Source organism: Hippocampus zosterae, chromosome 6 (assembly GCF_025434085.1).
Source record: "Hippocampus zosterae strain Florida chromosome 6, ASM2543408v3, whole genome shotgun sequence".
Taxonomy (NCBI): domain Eukaryota; kingdom Metazoa; phylum Chordata; class Actinopteri; order Syngnathiformes; family Syngnathidae; genus Hippocampus; species Hippocampus zosterae.
Window position 1 is genome coordinate 26,342,625 of NC_067456.1, and position 19,233 is coordinate 26,361,857.

The 19,233-nt window shown below is 42.8% G+C and overlaps 1 protein-coding gene across 1 annotated transcript in view; it reads right to left on the reverse strand.

Annotated features, from left to right (window-relative positions):
* pias2 (protein inhibitor of activated STAT, 2) overlaps positions 1 to 19,233 on the reverse strand; it is a 116,606-nt gene that overhangs the window by 29,995 nt on the left and 67,378 nt on the right. The window contains exon 10 of the mRNA XM_052068257.1: positions 11,272 to 11,405. Coding sequence (XP_051924217.1) covers positions 11,272 to 11,405 — 134 coding nt within the window. The remainder of the gene's footprint in view (positions 1 to 11,271; positions 11,406 to 19,233) is intronic.

A 19,233-nucleotide genomic window follows, 5' to 3' on the forward strand; every position in this document is an offset into this window, starting at 1 on the left:
GACCCCTGCTGGACCCGCTCCAGTTTGCATACCGGGGAAAGAGGTCTGTGGAGGACGCAGTCAACATAGATGTGCACTACATCCTCGAGCACCTCGACAGCACAGGGACCTACGCAAGGATCCTGTTTGTGGATTTCAGCTCTGCGTTCAACATCATTATCAGAGGAACACCTCACCCCCAATCTTCTCCACCTAGGTGTGTCCACTACCATCTACCAGTGGATCCTCAGCTTTGACAGCTTGAATTCTTTGCCATTTTACTCAGTATGACTCAGATTTGATCTTAGTTTTACTGTTTGGTGCCTTCTACCAACTTTGTTTTTGATTTATTGCTTTTTTGTTGTATATATGTTAGTTGCTCTGTGTACAGCACTTTGTATGCAGCGATGGCTGTTTGAAAGTGCTCCATAAATACAGTTGAGTTGAATTGAGATGTTTTTTTCTTTTTTGGGGGGGTTGGGGGCGGTGAACAGTGCATGGTAATTTGGGTTGATCTTTGTTGTTCAGTTTTATGTATTTTAAGATTACTTTCACAGTCAAGAACTTTGGGTTGCATGCTGCATGTTGAAATGATTTTATTTGTGGAAAATGAATTAAACAGCAGGGCGGCCCGATGGACCAGTGGTTAGCGCATTGACCTCACAGTGCAGAGGTCATGGGTTCGATTCCGGCTCCGGCCTCCCTGTGTGGAGTTTGTTCTCCCCGGGCCTGCGTGGGTTTTCTCCAGGCACTCCGGTTTCCTCGCACATTCCAAAGACATGCATGGCAGTGTGAGCGCGAATGGTTGTTTGTCTCTGTGTGCCCTGCGATTGGCTGGCAACCAGTTCAGGGTGTCCCCCGCCTGCTGCCCGAAGACAGCTGGGATAGGCTCCAGCACCCCCGCGACCCTAGTGAGGATAAAAGCGGTTCGGAAAATGAGTGAATGAAGGATTAAGCAGCAAAATTCACCCATTTTAAAACAACTTTCCCCCTTAATAAATCATCAACTTACTGTGCCTTAAAATTTTCAGTTCATTTTCACTGACCCCATCTAAGGCCGATTACTTCCAGATCTGTTCAATAAAGTAATCACAAAATTACGCGGCCAAAAGAATTAAAAAAGATGCAAAAACCATCATCACAGTTCCCAAGAAATCGGCAACATCGGGACTGAACGACTATAGGCCTGTCGCCCTGACGTCTGTGGTCATGAAGTCCTTTGAACGCCTTGTGCTGAACCACCTAAAGAACGTCACTGGAACCCTGCTGGACCCTCTCCAGTTTGCTTTCTTGCTCTTTCTTGCTCTTAGGGTCCTGTTCACCTTATACAAAACCAAGCATTCAGTGATCCATCTATGTGGCATCGAGTCATAGGCTTTCTTGTTGTGCACAGGTTGGTATGTCGGGACCTGCAGTCTTGTGCGACTGTTCTGTCAACCAGGAGCTGATTTTTGGCTCCTTTGGTATCTCTACCAATGCCCTCCTGTGCTTCGCTCATATATTGATCCATGTGTCTACCTATCTTAGCCACAATGATGCCTGACATGAGCTTCCATGTTGTGGAGAGACAGGTTATTGGCCGGTAGTTGGATGGGACTGCACCCTTTGAGGGATCCTTCATGATCAGTATGATTTTTATCTGTGTCACGTTACGCACGAAGCAGGAAAAGAACTGCTTCGTACGTAACAGAAGCAGTTACGCAGTTTGCGTCGAAGAATACAAAGAACAGCAATAGTTTACGAGTAGCGTTTTCTAAAATACATGGGCAATAGCAGTGGCACGGCATGCAATACTCCGGCAATGAGTCAACTGCCTGAGCGCCTAGATAAGCAGGTGCAATCACCGACAAATAGGCAGCAGGTGTGCAGGCGGACGAAATGGAACGCCTGCCACCTGATGCCAAATACGGAACATGACAATCTGCAAATGTTGGCCTACTTTTGTGATTACTTGGTTGGCAAAATGCTTCCCATTGTACCTTTTGATTATTAATTAATTAAACCATGCCTCTGGATTCTTACATGGAAACGCTTCTGTCCATTTTGAGAATGAATATATGGTCATCAGACGATATTTTTTGTTTTCGGACTTATTTAGCTCAATAAAATTCATGTCAATAGCCTGAAATGGAAAGTTTGGATCTGGGAATTTTCCTTTCCCAGGTCTGCGATTCCCCTGTGGATTATGTTCAGCACAAATGAGACATGTGCAGCAACAATTTTTTTGAATGATTAATTAAACCATAAATTGGTAGGACAATACACATCCCCGTGTTGATACATGTGACTCTCCATGTGTCAATCGTGCATCACCTTTGTACAAGCTTTCAGGTAGTATAGGTTTGCCTACTGGTCATAGATAAATATTGTTTGTGAGCTTAGCTGCGCAATTATTTTAAGGTGTCATAAGTGTATTCTTCATTTTGTGCTGCAGCTTTGGCTCTTTTGTCTGCAAAGGCATTTCCTTTTAAGGCTTTTTCCTTTGGTGTCTTGAAAGGCGCTTATAAAGAAAATGTATTATTATAATCGGCAATGGTTTCACACTATGTATTATTAGGTCAACATTATTCATTTTTCTAAACGTAGGAAACCATACAACACATACATATCAAGTGGAATCAAGCAAAAGAACTACTGTCACGTTTCGGACGAATCGAATAAAGTTTGGATCCCAAAAGTGCAGACACGGTGACAAGGTGTCCGTAGCAAAAAAAAAAAAGTTTTAATGTACAAAAATCGCACCGACAAAGAAGTAACATAAAGTGCTGGTCAAATCAAGGACCAGAGAGCACAAAAACAAATAACAAAAGGTGCTTGCACAAAAGACAAGGGAGGAAAACAAGAACCGAGAAGACAAACAAAAACCAATGTATAGAAAACACACAAGCAAAAGCCAAATCACCAAACAAAAACCATATTGACAAAACCAATCGTACCGAGAGTTCAAAGCGAAACAACGACAAGTTTTATAGCAAAAATAGTCTATGAGCAAGGATCTGCTGGCCAGGCCGAAAACAGAACTGGTAAACTACAAGTCCCAATGGTCAAACCTGGAAGTAAAGCGCCGGGATGATTAACCCCAGCTGCAATGCAATTTACTTCGTCAACTATGCAAAAAAGAACTAAAGAGAGACCACTGTGATTGAATACTTTTGCCCACACTTTGTAAAGTGACATCCGTGGTCTGAATCTCTTCCTTTGGCCACCTTATTATTCCTGCAGGGTATCTGATCACTGGCAGGGCATAGCTGTTTATTGCCTCGGTCTTATTCTTGCCATTGAGCTGGCTTCTTAGGACTTGCCTCACTCGCTGGAGGAATTTGGCCGTAGCCGCTTTCCTTGTTGCCAGTTCGAGGTTGCCGAGGTACTTGTAGCTGTCCTCAATGTCTGCTATTGTTCCTTCGGGGAGTGAGACCCCTTCAGTGCGGATTACGTTTCCTCTGTTAGTCACCATGCGGCTACATTTCTCAAGCCCGAATGACATCCCAATGTCGCTGCTGCAGATCCTGGTTGTGTGGATCAGGGAGTCTATGTCCCTTTCGCTCTGAGAGATACAGCTTTATTCATCCATGTAGAGGAGGTGACTGATTGCAGCTCCATTTCTGAGGCGGTATCCATAGCCTGTCTTGGTGATTACTTGGCTTAGGGGGCTCAGTCCTATGCAGAACAGCAGTGGGGAGAGTGCATCACCTTGGTATATGCCACATTTGATGGACACTTGGGTAAGTGGGTTGCCATTGGCTTCAAGTGTGGTTTTCACTTCACTTTAGCTCTGCTTGATACTTTGCACATTGTCTCACTTACATTACGAAATGTTCTTGCATACCTATTTGTCATGTCCTTGTTTACGATGATACTAATGCAGCGTGTTATACCGGAGACAAATTCCTTGTGTGTTCTACATACTTGGCCAATAAACATGATTCTGATTCTGAAGTGTGGTTTTCCACATCCTCATTGAGTTCGCAACGAAGGCTCTTAGGGTCCTGTTCAACTTATACAACGCCAAGCATTCAGTGATCCATGTATGTGGCATCGAGTAATAGGCTTTCTTGTAATCAATCTAGGCTGTGCACAGGTTGGTATGTCGGGACCTGCAGTCTTGCAGGCAAACGATCAGGATCGTTTGCCGTTCGGTTAGCCATCCTGGGTGAGTCCCATCCCTCAGCAGCTGGTTCATTTGTGCTGCTAGGCACTCATGGAGTGCTCTGAGTTTCTTTAGCCAGTAGGTGTGGACCATGTCCGGGCCTGGTGCTGTCCAGTTCTTCATATATGATACTCTTTCGTGTATGCCTGCCACCCTTATGGTACCTTATGGTCTGTTCAGGGAGATTGCTGTGCTCTTCTCTCAGGGTCACCAGCCATTGTGCACTGCTGTTATGTGCAACCTCCTTCTCCCATATGCCTTTCCAGTACCTTTCAGTTTCCAGTCTTGGTGGGTCAGCTCTGTTGTTAGAACCCTGCCACTGAGCGTACACTTTCGCAGGTTGTGTTGCGAACAGCCTGTTTATTCGTCTGGCCTCATTCTCTTCCGTGTACCGCTTTAGGCAACTGGACAAGGCTTGGAGCCTTCGTTTGGCAGTTTCGAGTGGTTCAGGTATGGTCATCTGGATGTACATCTCGGTTCTCGGCCTTTTCATCACACCTCTCTGGGCCTCTGTCAATTGACTCAGATCTTTCCGAGCCCCCTTGATCTTAGCCTCCAACCGCCTTTTCCATGGTGGGTAACGTATCTCATAGCTTCCATGGTTGCACTTATAGCCAAGCATCTCTAGGATCACTGTTGCTGAAGTGTACATCAGCTCATTGGTTTCCGTGATCGTAACGGTAGGGATCGCCCTCAGTGCTGCATTCACACTTTCCATGAGACTTTCAGGTGGTACTTCACATAGCCGTTGTAATCGGTTTCTTTGTTGCCCAGCTTTCATTCTCGCCATGATCTTAGCTTTCAGGTCAGTTGCTGCCTCGCTCAGCATTTCATTCATTGGGGCTGTCCTCCCAATCTCATCATCTGCATTCATTGTGGCTTGCCTCCCAATCTCTAGTATGACCTCCTCCTCTGGCAGCCTTCGGTCCTCGAGGCCAAGGACCGGCTCAAGGACCGGCTCGGTCCTTGGCCGACCTTGGCCTCGGGTTGCCGGTCCTCGGACACAACGAGGGATTAAAGCCTCTAATCCTTCGTCCACAGGTATAAAGTGGGCCAGACGATTGCAAAAATCATAAAGAAATCAAACAAAATCCATCCAGGGAAACCCACGATGACTTCTCTGGCCCTTTAAGAGGGGCGGTGCTGCCACTGACTGTCAGTACAACGTGTAAAGAGCGGCATCACAGTTTCAATCACGGTTCGTTCGCGATCGTCAGTTTAAATCGCATGTAAAGCCTTTCTGTAACAGCGGTGTCTTCTATTCAGTTATTTTTGCGCAGTCATCACGTTTGTGCAGTCGCACTAGAATGTTTGTTTGAACCAAGTAATTTGCGTTACAGCTGGAGTCAATAATGTCGGCACTTCACTTCCGGTTTTGGCCGTTGGGAGTTGGAGTCCTTTTGCTCGATTCCAGTTATGTTTGCTGAATGCTTTCTCATGTTTGGAATAATAATAATTGAGAATACATAGTTTAAAATCATGGTTGATTTAATTATTTATTATTATTATCGTGAAGTTGAAAGTATTAATTTATGTAGTATTAGTGGTAGTGGTAATAATAACTCAGAGAATGTTTAGAGATTCAGCCATCTCGTTACCTCTGCGTCCGGTGTCCGTGACACATAATTTTCAAACGGGACGCACAGTTCCAAATAATGTGCGTTTTTGTGACTCAAGGAAATTTTTCAGTCAAAACAAATAAACAAACAACAAAAACCTACGGCAAGCCTGAGGATTTCACGGAAACAATCGTTACCGGTAGCGTGTCGTTTCCGTGGCGTCATTTTAACGGTACCGAAAAATAGTTTAACCATAAAAGTCACCGCACACGATTTGACTGTGTGATCAATGCGATTTCACTGTGCCTGTATGTGTGTTTGTGGTGTGGTGTGTCTTTCTTCTAATTTACTTTCGTTTTGTTTTGTTTTCAGTGTTGGGGAGGGGAGGGGTGCAACAGATAACGTTATGTGCGCATGCGGGTTGCTATTTTAGTCCACAAACTGAGAAATTGTGCGGATGACAGTTTGAGATGGTGGCAAAAAAAAAACTCACAAAGGTCTACTAATAACGACATTTAAGAAATGGGAATGCCAGTCTGATTTTTCGTATGAATCGTCCAAAGGGCGTATCCACTAAAGTCACCTGTATGCACATAACACGAGAGTGAGATACGACAGGAGGCACGATTCTGAGACAAATTGGTCATTAGATCTACAGTGTAGGCTAATCGCTATGAAATATATTATGAAAGAGTCTTGGTTCTTCCACAATTTACTGGTTGTAGCATGGTAAGATTATGAATAAAACATTGGTCACAAGGTTTAGTAATGCTAATGTTAACTGTCGGTAAACTCATGATGACGTGTGGTCGATGCTTTTCGTCAAATTGATAGTCGATGACACATGCATCGTCGTGGGAAGAGAATGTTAAGCCACATCAAAATTTACTTGTATTCGTCATTACCAGTAAATTAATCTTTGCAGTGTGAGATTGGAAAAAATACTCAGATTCAGTGATAACCTTACAGTTTACCCCCAGCAAGTCCCACGGACTCGCTGATCAGAAAAGTATGAGTCCAATGATGCATTTAGAGAGTCCCAAATTTTGAATTCTGAAGTGGTCTACTTATTCAATCGCATATGATAATAACACAAACAACAACATATACATACAATTATAAACAAATGATGCAAAAATTGAAATAATTCGGTCGCGGGACTGAGGATTTCGCAAATTCATGGTAACCGTTTTTCGGGTTCCGTCGGATTACCCAATGGGAAGCCACTGTAACTAATTAATAAATAAACATTCATAATGGGAACCCTTTTTTTATTTTGACTGATATTCATAATCAAGAATTCTGAAACTCCAAAATATAATGTTTCAAGGGTAAATGTTTGAAAACTATGCATTAACAATGAATATTACATTACATTTTTCACCGCTATCTTTTTTTCCTGCAACGATCGCAGTTTGACAATCACCGCCAATGTTGTTTTGATCTAGTGTTAAGTAACCTTGCGTGACAAGATTTCCGTTCTCGCGAAATGAGATTGGCGAGATCGGTCTTCACCTTGCGGAAAGGAGACAATTGCCAAGTTGTGTAACGTTAAAACAAGTGTTGCGAACAGGTGTTGTGAAAGTTTATTGCGGAGACATCACAGAGGAAGCAGCTAAAATTGGATAGTTTTTTTGCGATAAGTTGACTTTGAGAAAGCCTTACATCATTGGAAGCAGAGTAAAGAAAGGAGAATTTATGAACTCAAAAGATGGGATGAAATAAGAACCTATTTCTCAGCAAATCTTGTGTGCCTGAATTATTAAACTTTTGGAGCATTTGTTTATAAGAACTAAACCTATTATCAATGTACAGTATATTATTGTTGTTTGTGTTATTATCATATGGAATTAAATAAGTAGACCATTTCAGAATTCAAAATTTGGGACTCTAAATGCATAATAAGATAAGATATCCTTTATTTGTCCCACACTGGGGAAATTTACAGTCTACAGCAGCAAGCTTGTGGGTCGAAAGAAGAAAGTGTTTGCATTCTTAAAATAAAATAAATGGGACTCACACTTTTCTGATCAGCGAGTCCCTGGGACTCGCTAGCGTTAAAGTGTAAAATTATCACTGCTCGTGACTCCTGGGTTCAAGCAACGTTTTTCATGGTGTACCATCAAATTTTGGGGCACTGTAATGCCACGCGCTTTGCCGAAAAGTCACAATATTTGGCAGGGAGTGTGATCAATGTATTGAGGCTTTATTGATTAATTTGATGGCATCCTTGTGTACAATAAACGTAAAGAATTTTTGCATATATGTCTTCAGGATGCGGCTATTCATTTACATGCAAGTTTGGGATTTTTTTAGAGCAATTGCAGGGGAGTTATTAACCATTTCGTCCATTATGGCAAAAAAAAAAAACTGCAAAAGTTGAAGCTCATCATATAGTATTTCGAAAACTCAATGTTGTCGTCTCCGGTCTTATGATGGTAAAGTCAAAGGTTGAAGTCAATTGGACAAATCTTGTCGGACAAGTTTGCAAAAGTATAGCCCCTGTAAATGTGCAAAATGGGTCAAAATTGGACATTTCAAAATTCAGAGCTCACTTCCTGATGTTACACATTTTTCAATTTTCAAACGCCTTGGTCAAATGTATCGGTATTGGATTTTGTTTTTCCACTCTAGTCGGTGCTACAAAGCCATTTGGTTTGCAAAATTTAGGATAATTTTGAAAGATCAACTTTGAAAGTGTTTAAAATTTGGTGAGTTTTTGTGAATGATTTGGTCCGAAAAAATGCAATTTGGCAGAATAATCATTATCATCATCATCATAATAAAAAGAAGAATTCCTACAAAAACAATTGTGACCTTGCAGGGGTCGCTGCCCGGGCCCTAATAATACAGTGATCCCTAAACTTATCATGGTTAGACCCTGGCGCGAAGTAAAAAAAAAAAAAAAACGCTAAGTAGGGTTAACCCCACCTCCCCGACCCCTCTAGGAATTGTTGTGGGAGGGGTTGTGGGTACCAGCATGTTTAAAACATGCAAACAGTATTTATACTTTACATATTTGAGACAAAGACTGTAGCGGTACACGTATTTACCGTATTTTCACGACTATAAGTGTTAAATTTTCTCCAAAATGGACAGGACGCCTTATAATGCGGAGCGTCTAGTGTATGCGCCGAGTTCCAAAGCCTAACTGTGAGGACCTCTGGCCGACACGCTGTTTATATAGAGAAAGGCAGAACGACAGGCATGCGGAAGTCCGCCAATGAGTGAAGGGTGGGCATGTAAGAGGACGCTAAAGGCACGTCCCTTGCAGGTGCCAGTGGCCAATGAGGTGAAGGGTGGCCGTGTAAGAGGGCGCTAAAGGCACGCCCCTAGCAGGTACCAGTGGCCAATGAGGTGAAGGGTGGGCGTGTAAGAGGACGCTAAAGGCACGCCCCTAGCAGGTACCAGTCGCCAATGAGATGAAGGGTGGGCGTGTAAGAGGACGCTAAGGCACGCCCCTAGCAGGTACCAGGTCGCCAATGAGTGAAGAGTGAGCGTGTAGGAGGTGAAGAGAAAAACGTCAGTACATTGTAAAATGGCTTAATAAAGTACAACCAAACTCAGTTTTGCTTCCGTTGCCTTTTTAAAAATGTGTTTTTAGCGTGAGTGCATGCATGCCATATGTTTAAGCTGGCGTATGTTTTACCATGCTTGGCTGCGCCCAATAATACAGTGTGTTTTGTGTATGTGTCAAATACAGAAATAGCACCCCTTACTGAGACTGCGCCCAACAACACGGTGCGCCGAATGGTCGTGAAAATACAGTACTTAAATATTTAATTATAAAACCTTATTCAGTAATTAACAGACTTGTGCTGGTGGCGTAGAAGGCGGCCCTCCTTTGACGCTATGACGGTGTAGCCACCGTTAGCTTCCAGCTAGCTCCTGGCCAGCTATCCCCGCGCAGCCGATGTGTTAATGATAAGACAATTAATCGGTATTGATGACAAGGAGGCAAAGAGAGACGTGCTGCTGCTTTGGGAGAGGCCCACACCCGCCCCATCTCTCTTTCCCTCTCTCACTCTGCCGCGCACGTAGAAATAACAGAAGAGACAGTATGCCAGAGAGTCACCAGCATGGTGAGACTCAAGGTGCTGGGTGAGGCTGCGAAGATGCGCAGCCAATCAGCTAATGAGATTAATCCACTCAGTGCTGTCATTGGTCAATGTCGCAGCAGGAACCAATCATGTACCTTGAATGAGTGCCCGCTGCATATACAGTACGGGCATTCACAAAACCTCCGAGTCATTCAGCCTTTTTTTTAAAAAATACATTACTTTGGAAAAAATCTATGATGCACTGAATCCGCAATAACTGAATTGCTAAGTAGTGAGGGATCACTGTAGTTTCTTCAAAAACATTCGGGACCTTGCAGCGTTCACTGCTCGGGCCTAACTAGAGCTGCAAGTAGGTATGAGGGACCCCCGCAACACGGGCCACTTTGGGATACTTGCGGGTTGCTGTACTGGCACATTTGAATTTGAATTTCATGAAAATGGCCTTCTTCGAAAATGTGTTTCGTTTTTGACAAATCTGATGTTTTTGTGCATTTTTGACATTTCAATACAAATATTTGCTTTTTCAAACAGCGCGTAGCGACGGCAGTATCGTTCGATCATACATCACAAACTGCATTGTTTCAACACAATGAAAGCCTAAATACTCTTCCACAAAAATATCAGGCAAATCTGGTTCACCCTAGAACAAAAATACATCAGAATAAAAAGGGATATACAGTTAAGTTCAGAATGAGGCTCCAATTGAGTTTTTTAGGTCTTGGGCTGCTACCGCTGCTTCATAAACTTTTGCGGAACACAGAACCGAGGTTTCCAACTTTTCGTAGCTCTTGGTGAAAAATACAGATGGGACTCCTACTGATGCATTTTTGAAAATTAATAATTCATAGAATGTTTTAAGGGGAGACAATCACCTTCTTTGGGCATGTTTGGGCTGACAGCCTGGCATGGATTTTGTCTCATTTAAAATGGCATTTTTCTCATATTTATGGTACAGGTGCATGATGCCTGTCTGGCCCTCCAGTCGTGCTGATGAAAATTGATGGCGACCTGAATAATTTAAATTGTGAATCCCCTGTGGTTAAATGTTTCTTTAAAACTAAATGTTTCTAAATTTTCCTTTTTGGACATGAGAAAAATTCCATCTATCTATTCATTCATTCATTCATTTATGTTATGTAGAAAAGGCGGCCCGGTAGTCCAGTGGTTAGCACGTCGGCTTCACAGTGCAGAGGGTTCGATTCCAGCTCCGGCCTCCCTGTGTGGAGTTTGTATGTTTTCCCCGGGCCTGCGTGGGTTTTCTCCGGGTGCTCTGGTTTCCTCCCACATTCCAAAAACATGCATGGCAGGCTGATTGGACGCTCTAAATTGTCCCTAGTTGTGAGTGTGGGTGTGGATGGTTGTTCGTCTCTGTGTGCCCTGTGATTGGCTGGCAACTGATTCAGGGTGTCCCCTGCCTACTGCCCGAAGACGGCTGGGATAGGCTCCAGCACCCCCCACGACCCTAGTGAGGATCAAGCGGGTCGGAAAATAGATGGATGGATAGTTATGTAGAAAATGTACTCACACTCAATTTTTGTAATCAACTGAGATGAGACCTTGAACGACTCTTTCTTTGGTCTCATTGGACACCAGGTACCATCCTCCTGGAACTTGATTTCATCCACGTCAGAACAGTCATTCAGGATCTCCAAGAATAAACTACACAAAGAGAAAACATACATTTAAAAGGCCAATAATCAATCAAAACTAAAACTGAATTAAAATCCCAGTTGAAATCCCAGTCATGATTTTCAGTGGTCAGTCCCCACCATGAGCTCTTTCATGGTATGTGTAGATGAAAGGCATGTTCACTCAGTGTTTCCATATATCGTCAATGCAGTTTGCACGGTCAAGCGTGGTTGCGTGACCAGCGGTTTGAAGCGTTTTAAGTAGGAACTTTGATCATTCCACCCACTTAGGATGAAGTGAACTTTGGATCGCGTCACACTCGCGACAGCCATTGGGTCTGAAAAAGTACTACATTACACACATGTGCATGAATAAGCAGGCACACGGCCAAATAAAAACATGCACGCACGCGCACACATACAAACACACGTCACAACCTATGTGTACTATTTAAAACTATTGAGTTTGTACTTAAACCCCCTGAGCCTACTGGCTCAGAATCTTCACCGGAAATCTGCAAGACTACTCAGGCATGAGAGTGTCTATTGATGAAAATAAGCGGAAAGGGGCGTGGCTGAGACGGGGCGTGACTGGGATTGGGGCGTGGCCACGATGGGGGCGTGGCCACTTACAAAAGTGGCTTTAAACATGCTGAAGATGAAGTGTATTCAATTTACAATTTGAAACTTTAACAGAAAAAAATCCCAAGATTGTTCACTATTCTTTCAAGTGAAAATTTGTGCAATTTTGCTTTTGCATTCCTGGTGAGCAGCAACATGTAACTTCAAATTTGCTCCTCAAAATCAAAACTAAACAAGGAAACACATTCCCTGCCATATTTAAGATTTTTCATTACTTGTATTCATAAAGTGTTGTCTAAATGTGATAAAAAAAAGCTGTCGATTCTTACCTCATACAGTGATAGTGAAGTCCCACACTGTTTACTATACTGTATATGGGTTATGAATGTATTTTTTCATATAAAGTGGATGTCTATTTTCAGTATATACAACAATATACAGTTTCATACTAGAGTACTGTATTTTCTCTTCCTTTTAAGCTTTTTAGCAAGCGCTAAACACTTATTCGTCCTCTCCGTCTTTTTCCACTCTCTTTTTAGCCAACTCCTCTTGCGCTTGAGATAGAGTAGTGACTTTTCAGTAGAAATGTCTGTTTTCGGTGTTTCACCGAGGTTGCGTGACTCTGTAAAGCAGGCATGTCCAAAGTCCGGCCCGCGGGCCAAATCCGGCCCGTGGTCGAATTTCATCCGGCCCTCGGCCCCTGTCATAAAATCAGTGCCGTCTGGCCCGCAGGTTGGGCGCAATGGAACACGTGTTGCATTGACTGAGGTCTCGTAGACTGGGGAGTGATGTTTCATAGAGTACTGCTTCCCTCTAGTGGCTAAATGAGTAATAGCATTCACTAAATGAGAAATAGCATTTAGACACTAGAGGGCATCACTCACGAGTTAACAAGACATCACTCCGTGTTTATATTGACTGATATGTCATATTTCAAATGATCCTTGCAGTTGTGGATATGTGTATTGCTTGTTCATTTCCCTGTTGTTCGAGTCAAAGGTTTTGTGACTATTGAAAAGTCATGGTGATACATTTTATGTTTCAAATCAATCAATTTGCACTCAGGAGACTTCTGTTTAAGAAAAAGTCAAGTGAATAAGCAGTTGCATGTGATATACCTGTTTCAAATGAACCAAAAGAAATTCTTAAGATTGTTGAAATTAAAATAAAAATGGAAATGTGAAACAGACTGGCTTACTAAAATTTGTTGAACAATATTGTTGTTCAATGTAAAGAATGTCAGCCAAGGTCGGCCCCCCGACATTTTACCACATAAAATCTGGCCCCCTTGGCAAAAAGTTTGGACACCCCTGCTGTAAAGCTTTCCATCCTCTCGATCCATATAAAATGACATCGTCACACACTATACACAGAGCTTTACCGGCGACATCGAGCTTTTTCACGAAATCCGACACAAGCACAATGATTACTCTTTACCGTTTCCTACTGGGGACACCGTCAGCTTTCTATCCAACCAGTCCCATCTAAATGTGTTTTTCAGATCCGCATCTATCTGACGCACTTTAGCTCCGTCGCGAATGTTCTCGATAACATTCGGCATTCGCGAGAAAGGGGTTTAGGAAGGCGAACACGGATTGGTTGTGATTTGCATTTGCCGATATAGCGACCAATCACAACAAGTTAGACATTGGTTTTAGCCCATATAGGAAGTAACGACAAACTAACGCTTAGCGATAAAAATGGGATTCAAAATGGATGCTTGCAAACGTTAAATGTAAACATTACGAGCCCCGAACCTGCCGAAGACAAGGCCGGACTCCCCTCCCACACTCCAGAATTTTTTTACGGATTTGGAACAATATAAAATAGGTCCATTTTGACTGGAAAAAAGCGGAATTCCGCCAAAACGCGGAAAAATCTCCTCCCTGACTACTTCAGTTTTTCATAGACAAGGTTTCTACAGCTAGGAATCTTGTTTCAAATACTACATTTGACCACACTGTCCATGCTCCGTGTTCAGCTATGTTGAATTCTTTTGAAGCTATGTACCTTGACGTAGTGACTCTATTCCTCCGCATTTCTTGAAGGAGGTTCTCCCAAGTATTGATACATCAGTCTTGGCCATTATCAACAGCAGTCTCTCTTCTGGTATAGTTCCCCAACAACTGAAACATGCTATGGTGCAACCCATCATCAAGAAACCTGGCATTGATCAAGACTGTGCAGTTAAAATCGTTCTTGGAAGAACATAACATCTTGGAAGTCTTCCAGTCGGGTTTCAAGATTATGATAGCTCTGAGTCAGCCATGTTACGTGTTTCTAATGACATCGTCCTGGCAAATTACACTGGAGACTGTGTGTGTCTGGTTTTATTGGATTTAACTGCAGCGTTTGATACAGTGGATCACAGTATTCTGTTGACTCGTTTACAGCACTTTGGTGGGCATTGGCAATATAATCCTTGAGTGGTTTAGGTCCTATTTAGCTGTCAGAACCTTTTGTGCCCGCCTTGGTTGCTCTAAGTCAGGTACTGCCCCACTGCCGTGTGGTGTTCCACAGGACTCAATTCTGAGGCCTCTGCTGTTCTCACTGTGTCTGCTCCCATTGGGTTCCATCTTAAGGAAAAAAATGTTGTGCTTCCATTGCTATGCGGACGACTGCCAGATCTACAGTATGTCCATGTCCCACTGGGCAAAAAGATGCTTTCTCAGGCTATTTTTATCCTGCCTGGAGGATATCAAGACCTGAATGGCACTATTTTTGTTTTTAATTTCAATTAAAAGAAGACAGATGTAATGGTGTTTGGTCCCAGTGGCCTTTGTAGATTCCAATCTGTAGACCTGGGCCCCCTGGCTCCTTATCTTAAGCCAGCAACCTCAGATTTAGGTCTTAAACTGGACAGTGATTTTAAATTGGACTGGCAAATTACAGCTGTTGATAAATCCAGCTTCTTTCATCTCAGGCAGCTGGCTGAATGAAGTCAAACCTCTTCTTTCTCAAGAGCACTTTGAAACAGTAATTCATGCACTCGTTGCATCCCGGCTGGATTACTGAAATGCATTTTACTTTGGAGTCAGCCAATCCGACATTAAATGTCTCCAGTTGGTCTGTAATGCGGCTGCTTGCCCCTTGACTGGTACTCGTAAGAGGGAGCACATCACTCCGACTCTGGCATCCCTTTATATTGTTTACATTTTTCATATTATGTCGTTTTCTACAGTGTAGTTGCTATCTTTATCTTTGGCTGTGTGTGTTTTAATGCACAGCATGTTTGCACTGAGGATTGACAGGAAAGAAATTTAATCTATGCTGTCATACATAAAGCATATTGGACGATAAAGATGACATTGACCTTCACTGGCTCCCTTTACATTTTAAAGTTATTTTTCGTATCCTATTATTTGTTTTCAAGTCTTCAAATTGCCTCAGTCCACCTTACTTCTCTGAGCTCTTCCACCCCGACTGCTGACCAGACATTATTAGAGGTACTAAAAACTAAGCAGAGATTCAGAGGGGATCAAACCTTCTCCGTTGCTTATCCCTCTCTCTGGAATGACCTCCCACTGAACATTCGGCAAGCCCCCGTCGCTGCCCATCTTTAAAACTCATTTCTATTCTTTGGCTTTTGACGCAGACGTGATTTTTATTTTTACTGTTTTTGTGTTTTCTACTGTCTTTGTTATTAATTTATTGTTTTAATTTATTGTTTGTAATTGTATAGATGATCTTTGCTCCATGTACAACATTTTAATGTAGCCACAAGGGGGCGCAAGCCAGTGTCTTATTGTCCCGGTCCCAAGCCTGGATAAATATAGTATTGGATAATATATAATATTTCACATACAGTACATTTGACAATAAAGTTGAATCCAATCCAATCTTAATCTTAATTTTCAATGTTGTTAGTGGGTATGCCCCACAGGTCGGATGTGAGTTGGAGGAGAAGGAGAAATTTTGGTTGGACCTTGATGAAGTGACACAGAACAACCCAAGAAGTGAGAGTTTTGATTAGTGCAGATTTCAATGTACATGGTGGCGAAAACAGGGATGAGGAGGTCATGGGCAGGTCTGGACTCCAGAGGAGGAACGCAGAACGACAGATGGTGGTTGACTTTCCTAAGAGGATGAAATGGCTGTACAGTGAAACTCCTTTTCGACAAAACATACATGGGCGAAAATACCCCCAACTGTGAAAAAAAATTCATGCATGAGAGCCATTCCCACTTTTCTGCTTCCCCTACAACGAAAAGTCCCCCTGTCCCGTTATACGAACTGTTTTTCTCTGCTCTTGCTTCATAATGAGATCACTACAATGAAAACAAGCCTTCCGCAAAAGTCTAATCCAACGTCAGTATGCCATAGCGACCTCTATGGCTTCATTCAGAAATGGCAACACCAACCACCGCACTGGATTACACATGCACAGTAGTACAGGAAGTATGTTTCAGACGCAGCACGAACGTTGCATTGCTAAAATGGTGACAAAACAGACTTTGAGGTGAAGAAAAGAAAAGCTTTAACGCTTGAAGACAGGATAAAGGTAAAAAAAAAGAAAGATGGAGGAATCAAAATAAAAGACATGCAAGAAATGTATGCAAGTTAAAGTAAATGCTGATCGTAAATTTCACAATTTCTTTCTTTCTACACTGGCTATATGAAGTGTGAAATAAGTGTATGCTTACTTACATACTTATGCACTAATGGAATACAAATAAAAAGTACACATACCTGTATACATTTTTGTGTATGTTCATGATTACGTTTTTAAATGACGTGTCAGGAAGTCAGTGTTGCCAATTTACCGACTTTGACGCTATATTTAGTGAGTATTGAGAGTCTCGGGTGACTTTTTTTTTTTAAAAAAGTGACTATCTAGCGACTTTATTCTGGTTACTGGAGACTTTTGGAGTCTGCATGGTGAATGCACATCATTCTCAATGAGCAGCGCCGGGTGCTGTTGTGGCCCGCCCCCCCTCCCTTCCCCCCCAAATGAAGCCGCTGCTGGCTGATCACGCCAGGTTTACAATCTGGACTGGATGTAGAGTATATGTAAAACTTTTCTTTGTCTAAAATAAACTAAAAACACATCAACAAATAAAAATTAAAAAAGAAAAAAAGAGAAGAGAAAAAAACATCACCCCAAGTAAATCACATGCTGTGATGACAATTTTGCGACATTTAGGACAGCCAATAGGTAACTTCCTTGGTGATGAGTTGGGAACACTGCTGGAAGTTGACCACTATTAACAGTAGCGAGCAGCAAGCGATTAGAGTGGTTATCAACCCGAAACGTCAACATGGCTGAGAGGAAATGGGCCAAGAACAACCATTTTCACCCTGAGTGGGAGCAAGATTATTTTTTTGTTTATTCTCGTTCAAAGCCTGTTTGTTTGATTTGCAATGCAACAGAGGCTTTGGTGAAGAAAGCGAATCTGGAGTGGCACTTCACAACAGTACAAAGGAGCTATATAAGACGAATTTCCCTGCAAAAGCACTTTTACGAGACACAAAAGTGTGGGATTTGAAAGCACAGCTTGCAGCACGGCAGTCAATCTTCACCAAACCGAAGACCAGGGATGGCAATGGCTAGTGATGAAAAAAGCGGAAGGGGGCGTGGCCTGGACGGGGCGACCAATCACAACAAGTAAGACATCATACACGTCCAATCGCAGGGCTTTTAACAATTGGAAGATTGAAAGACTGATCGGGAGAGCTCGTGAAAACTCGACGATAAGGTACCTGACCCCCCCGACCCCCTAAAATTTTCTCAACGGATTTAGACGATTCACAAAAATGATCAATTTAAGAAATAAAACGGTGGATTTCCGCGTATCTGCGGAAAATTGCCATCCCTGGAAGACACAGAGCAAGGCTGCAAGTTTTGCTTCCTATCGGGTCAGTCACGTGCTTGCAAAATGTAACAAGCCATTCAAAGACGGCGATATTGTGAAGTAAGCCTTTCTCGAGGCTGCGATAGCCTTTTTGATCACTTTAAAAATAAAACAGAGAACGTGGACGCCATTAAAGGAGTTAAACTCTCTTGCAATACTGCAACAAGGCGATGTGAGGGAATGACTGTTGATGCGGAGGAACAACTCAGGAAGGATATTGATGCATGTGAGTGCTGTTCCCTCCCATTTGATGAGTCGACTGATATGGTGGATGTGTGTTTTCATCAGAATGTTTTTTCAAGACACAAGCACCAATGATGAGCTGTCACGACGCCACTCGAGCGAAGCGCGACTCAGCAGGCAATAGTCCGCTGCTCTCAGTTGTGCGTGCGTCAGCGCGGACCTGTACGCACGGGCGTTACACATCAAAGAGTTTTGATCTATGAGAACAGCTAAGCTAGCCTAGCCATGAAAACAGCTAAGTTAGTACAGTACACCGACGCTCGAGGTCGGACGGACACGTTTTTCTGTCATCTGTATGTTTTTCTCTCTTTTCTGTCCAAATATATATTTTTATTCAAACAATAGCTGTCTTTTACACAATGTATTTTTTCGTTCCACCGGGGTTTAGCTAGTGTATTTATAAAGAAACCAAAATCTCTTTAGTGGCAAGCCAGCCCTTTTCCAAGCCACGGACATTCTCTCTCAATTGGCTACCCCTTTGTATTTATTCACCCATTTCACTCCCCTCCATCTGTGACATGGACACCTTCCAGCAGCTCCTTGTGATGCAGCACCTCGTGAAGGCCAAACAAGATGCCTACGATGACTTGTATTTGGTTGGACAGTTAGGAGGGGGAGACTGATCTATACAGGTTGGCAAAACGGAGAGACAAAGATGGTAAGGACGTGCAGGAGGTTAGGGTGATTTAGGATAGAGATGGAAATGTATTGACAGGTGCCAGCTGTGTGATGGGAAGATGGAAAGAGTACTTTGAAGAGTTGAGTGGAAAATGAGAAAGAACAAAGAGTAGAAGAGGTGACTGTTGTGGAAGGAAGTAGCAGAGATTAGCAAGGACGGATTGAGGAGGGCATTGACGAGGATGAAGAGTGGAGAGGCACTCGGGCCTGATGATTTACCGATGGAGTTATGGAAGAGTTTTGGAGAGGTAGCAGTGGCGTTTCTGACTGGACTGTTCAACAAGATCTTAGATGGTGAGAATATGCCTGAGGAATGGAGGAGAATTATGCTGGTGCCTATTTTTAAGAACAAGGGAGAAGTGCAGAGTTGTAGGGACTACAGAGGAATAAAGTTGATGATCCATACAATGAAACTCTAGGAATGAGTAGTTGAAGATAGACGAAGAGCAGAAGTGAGCATTTGTGAGCAGCAGTATGGGTTCATATTTGCTTTAAGGATGTTGA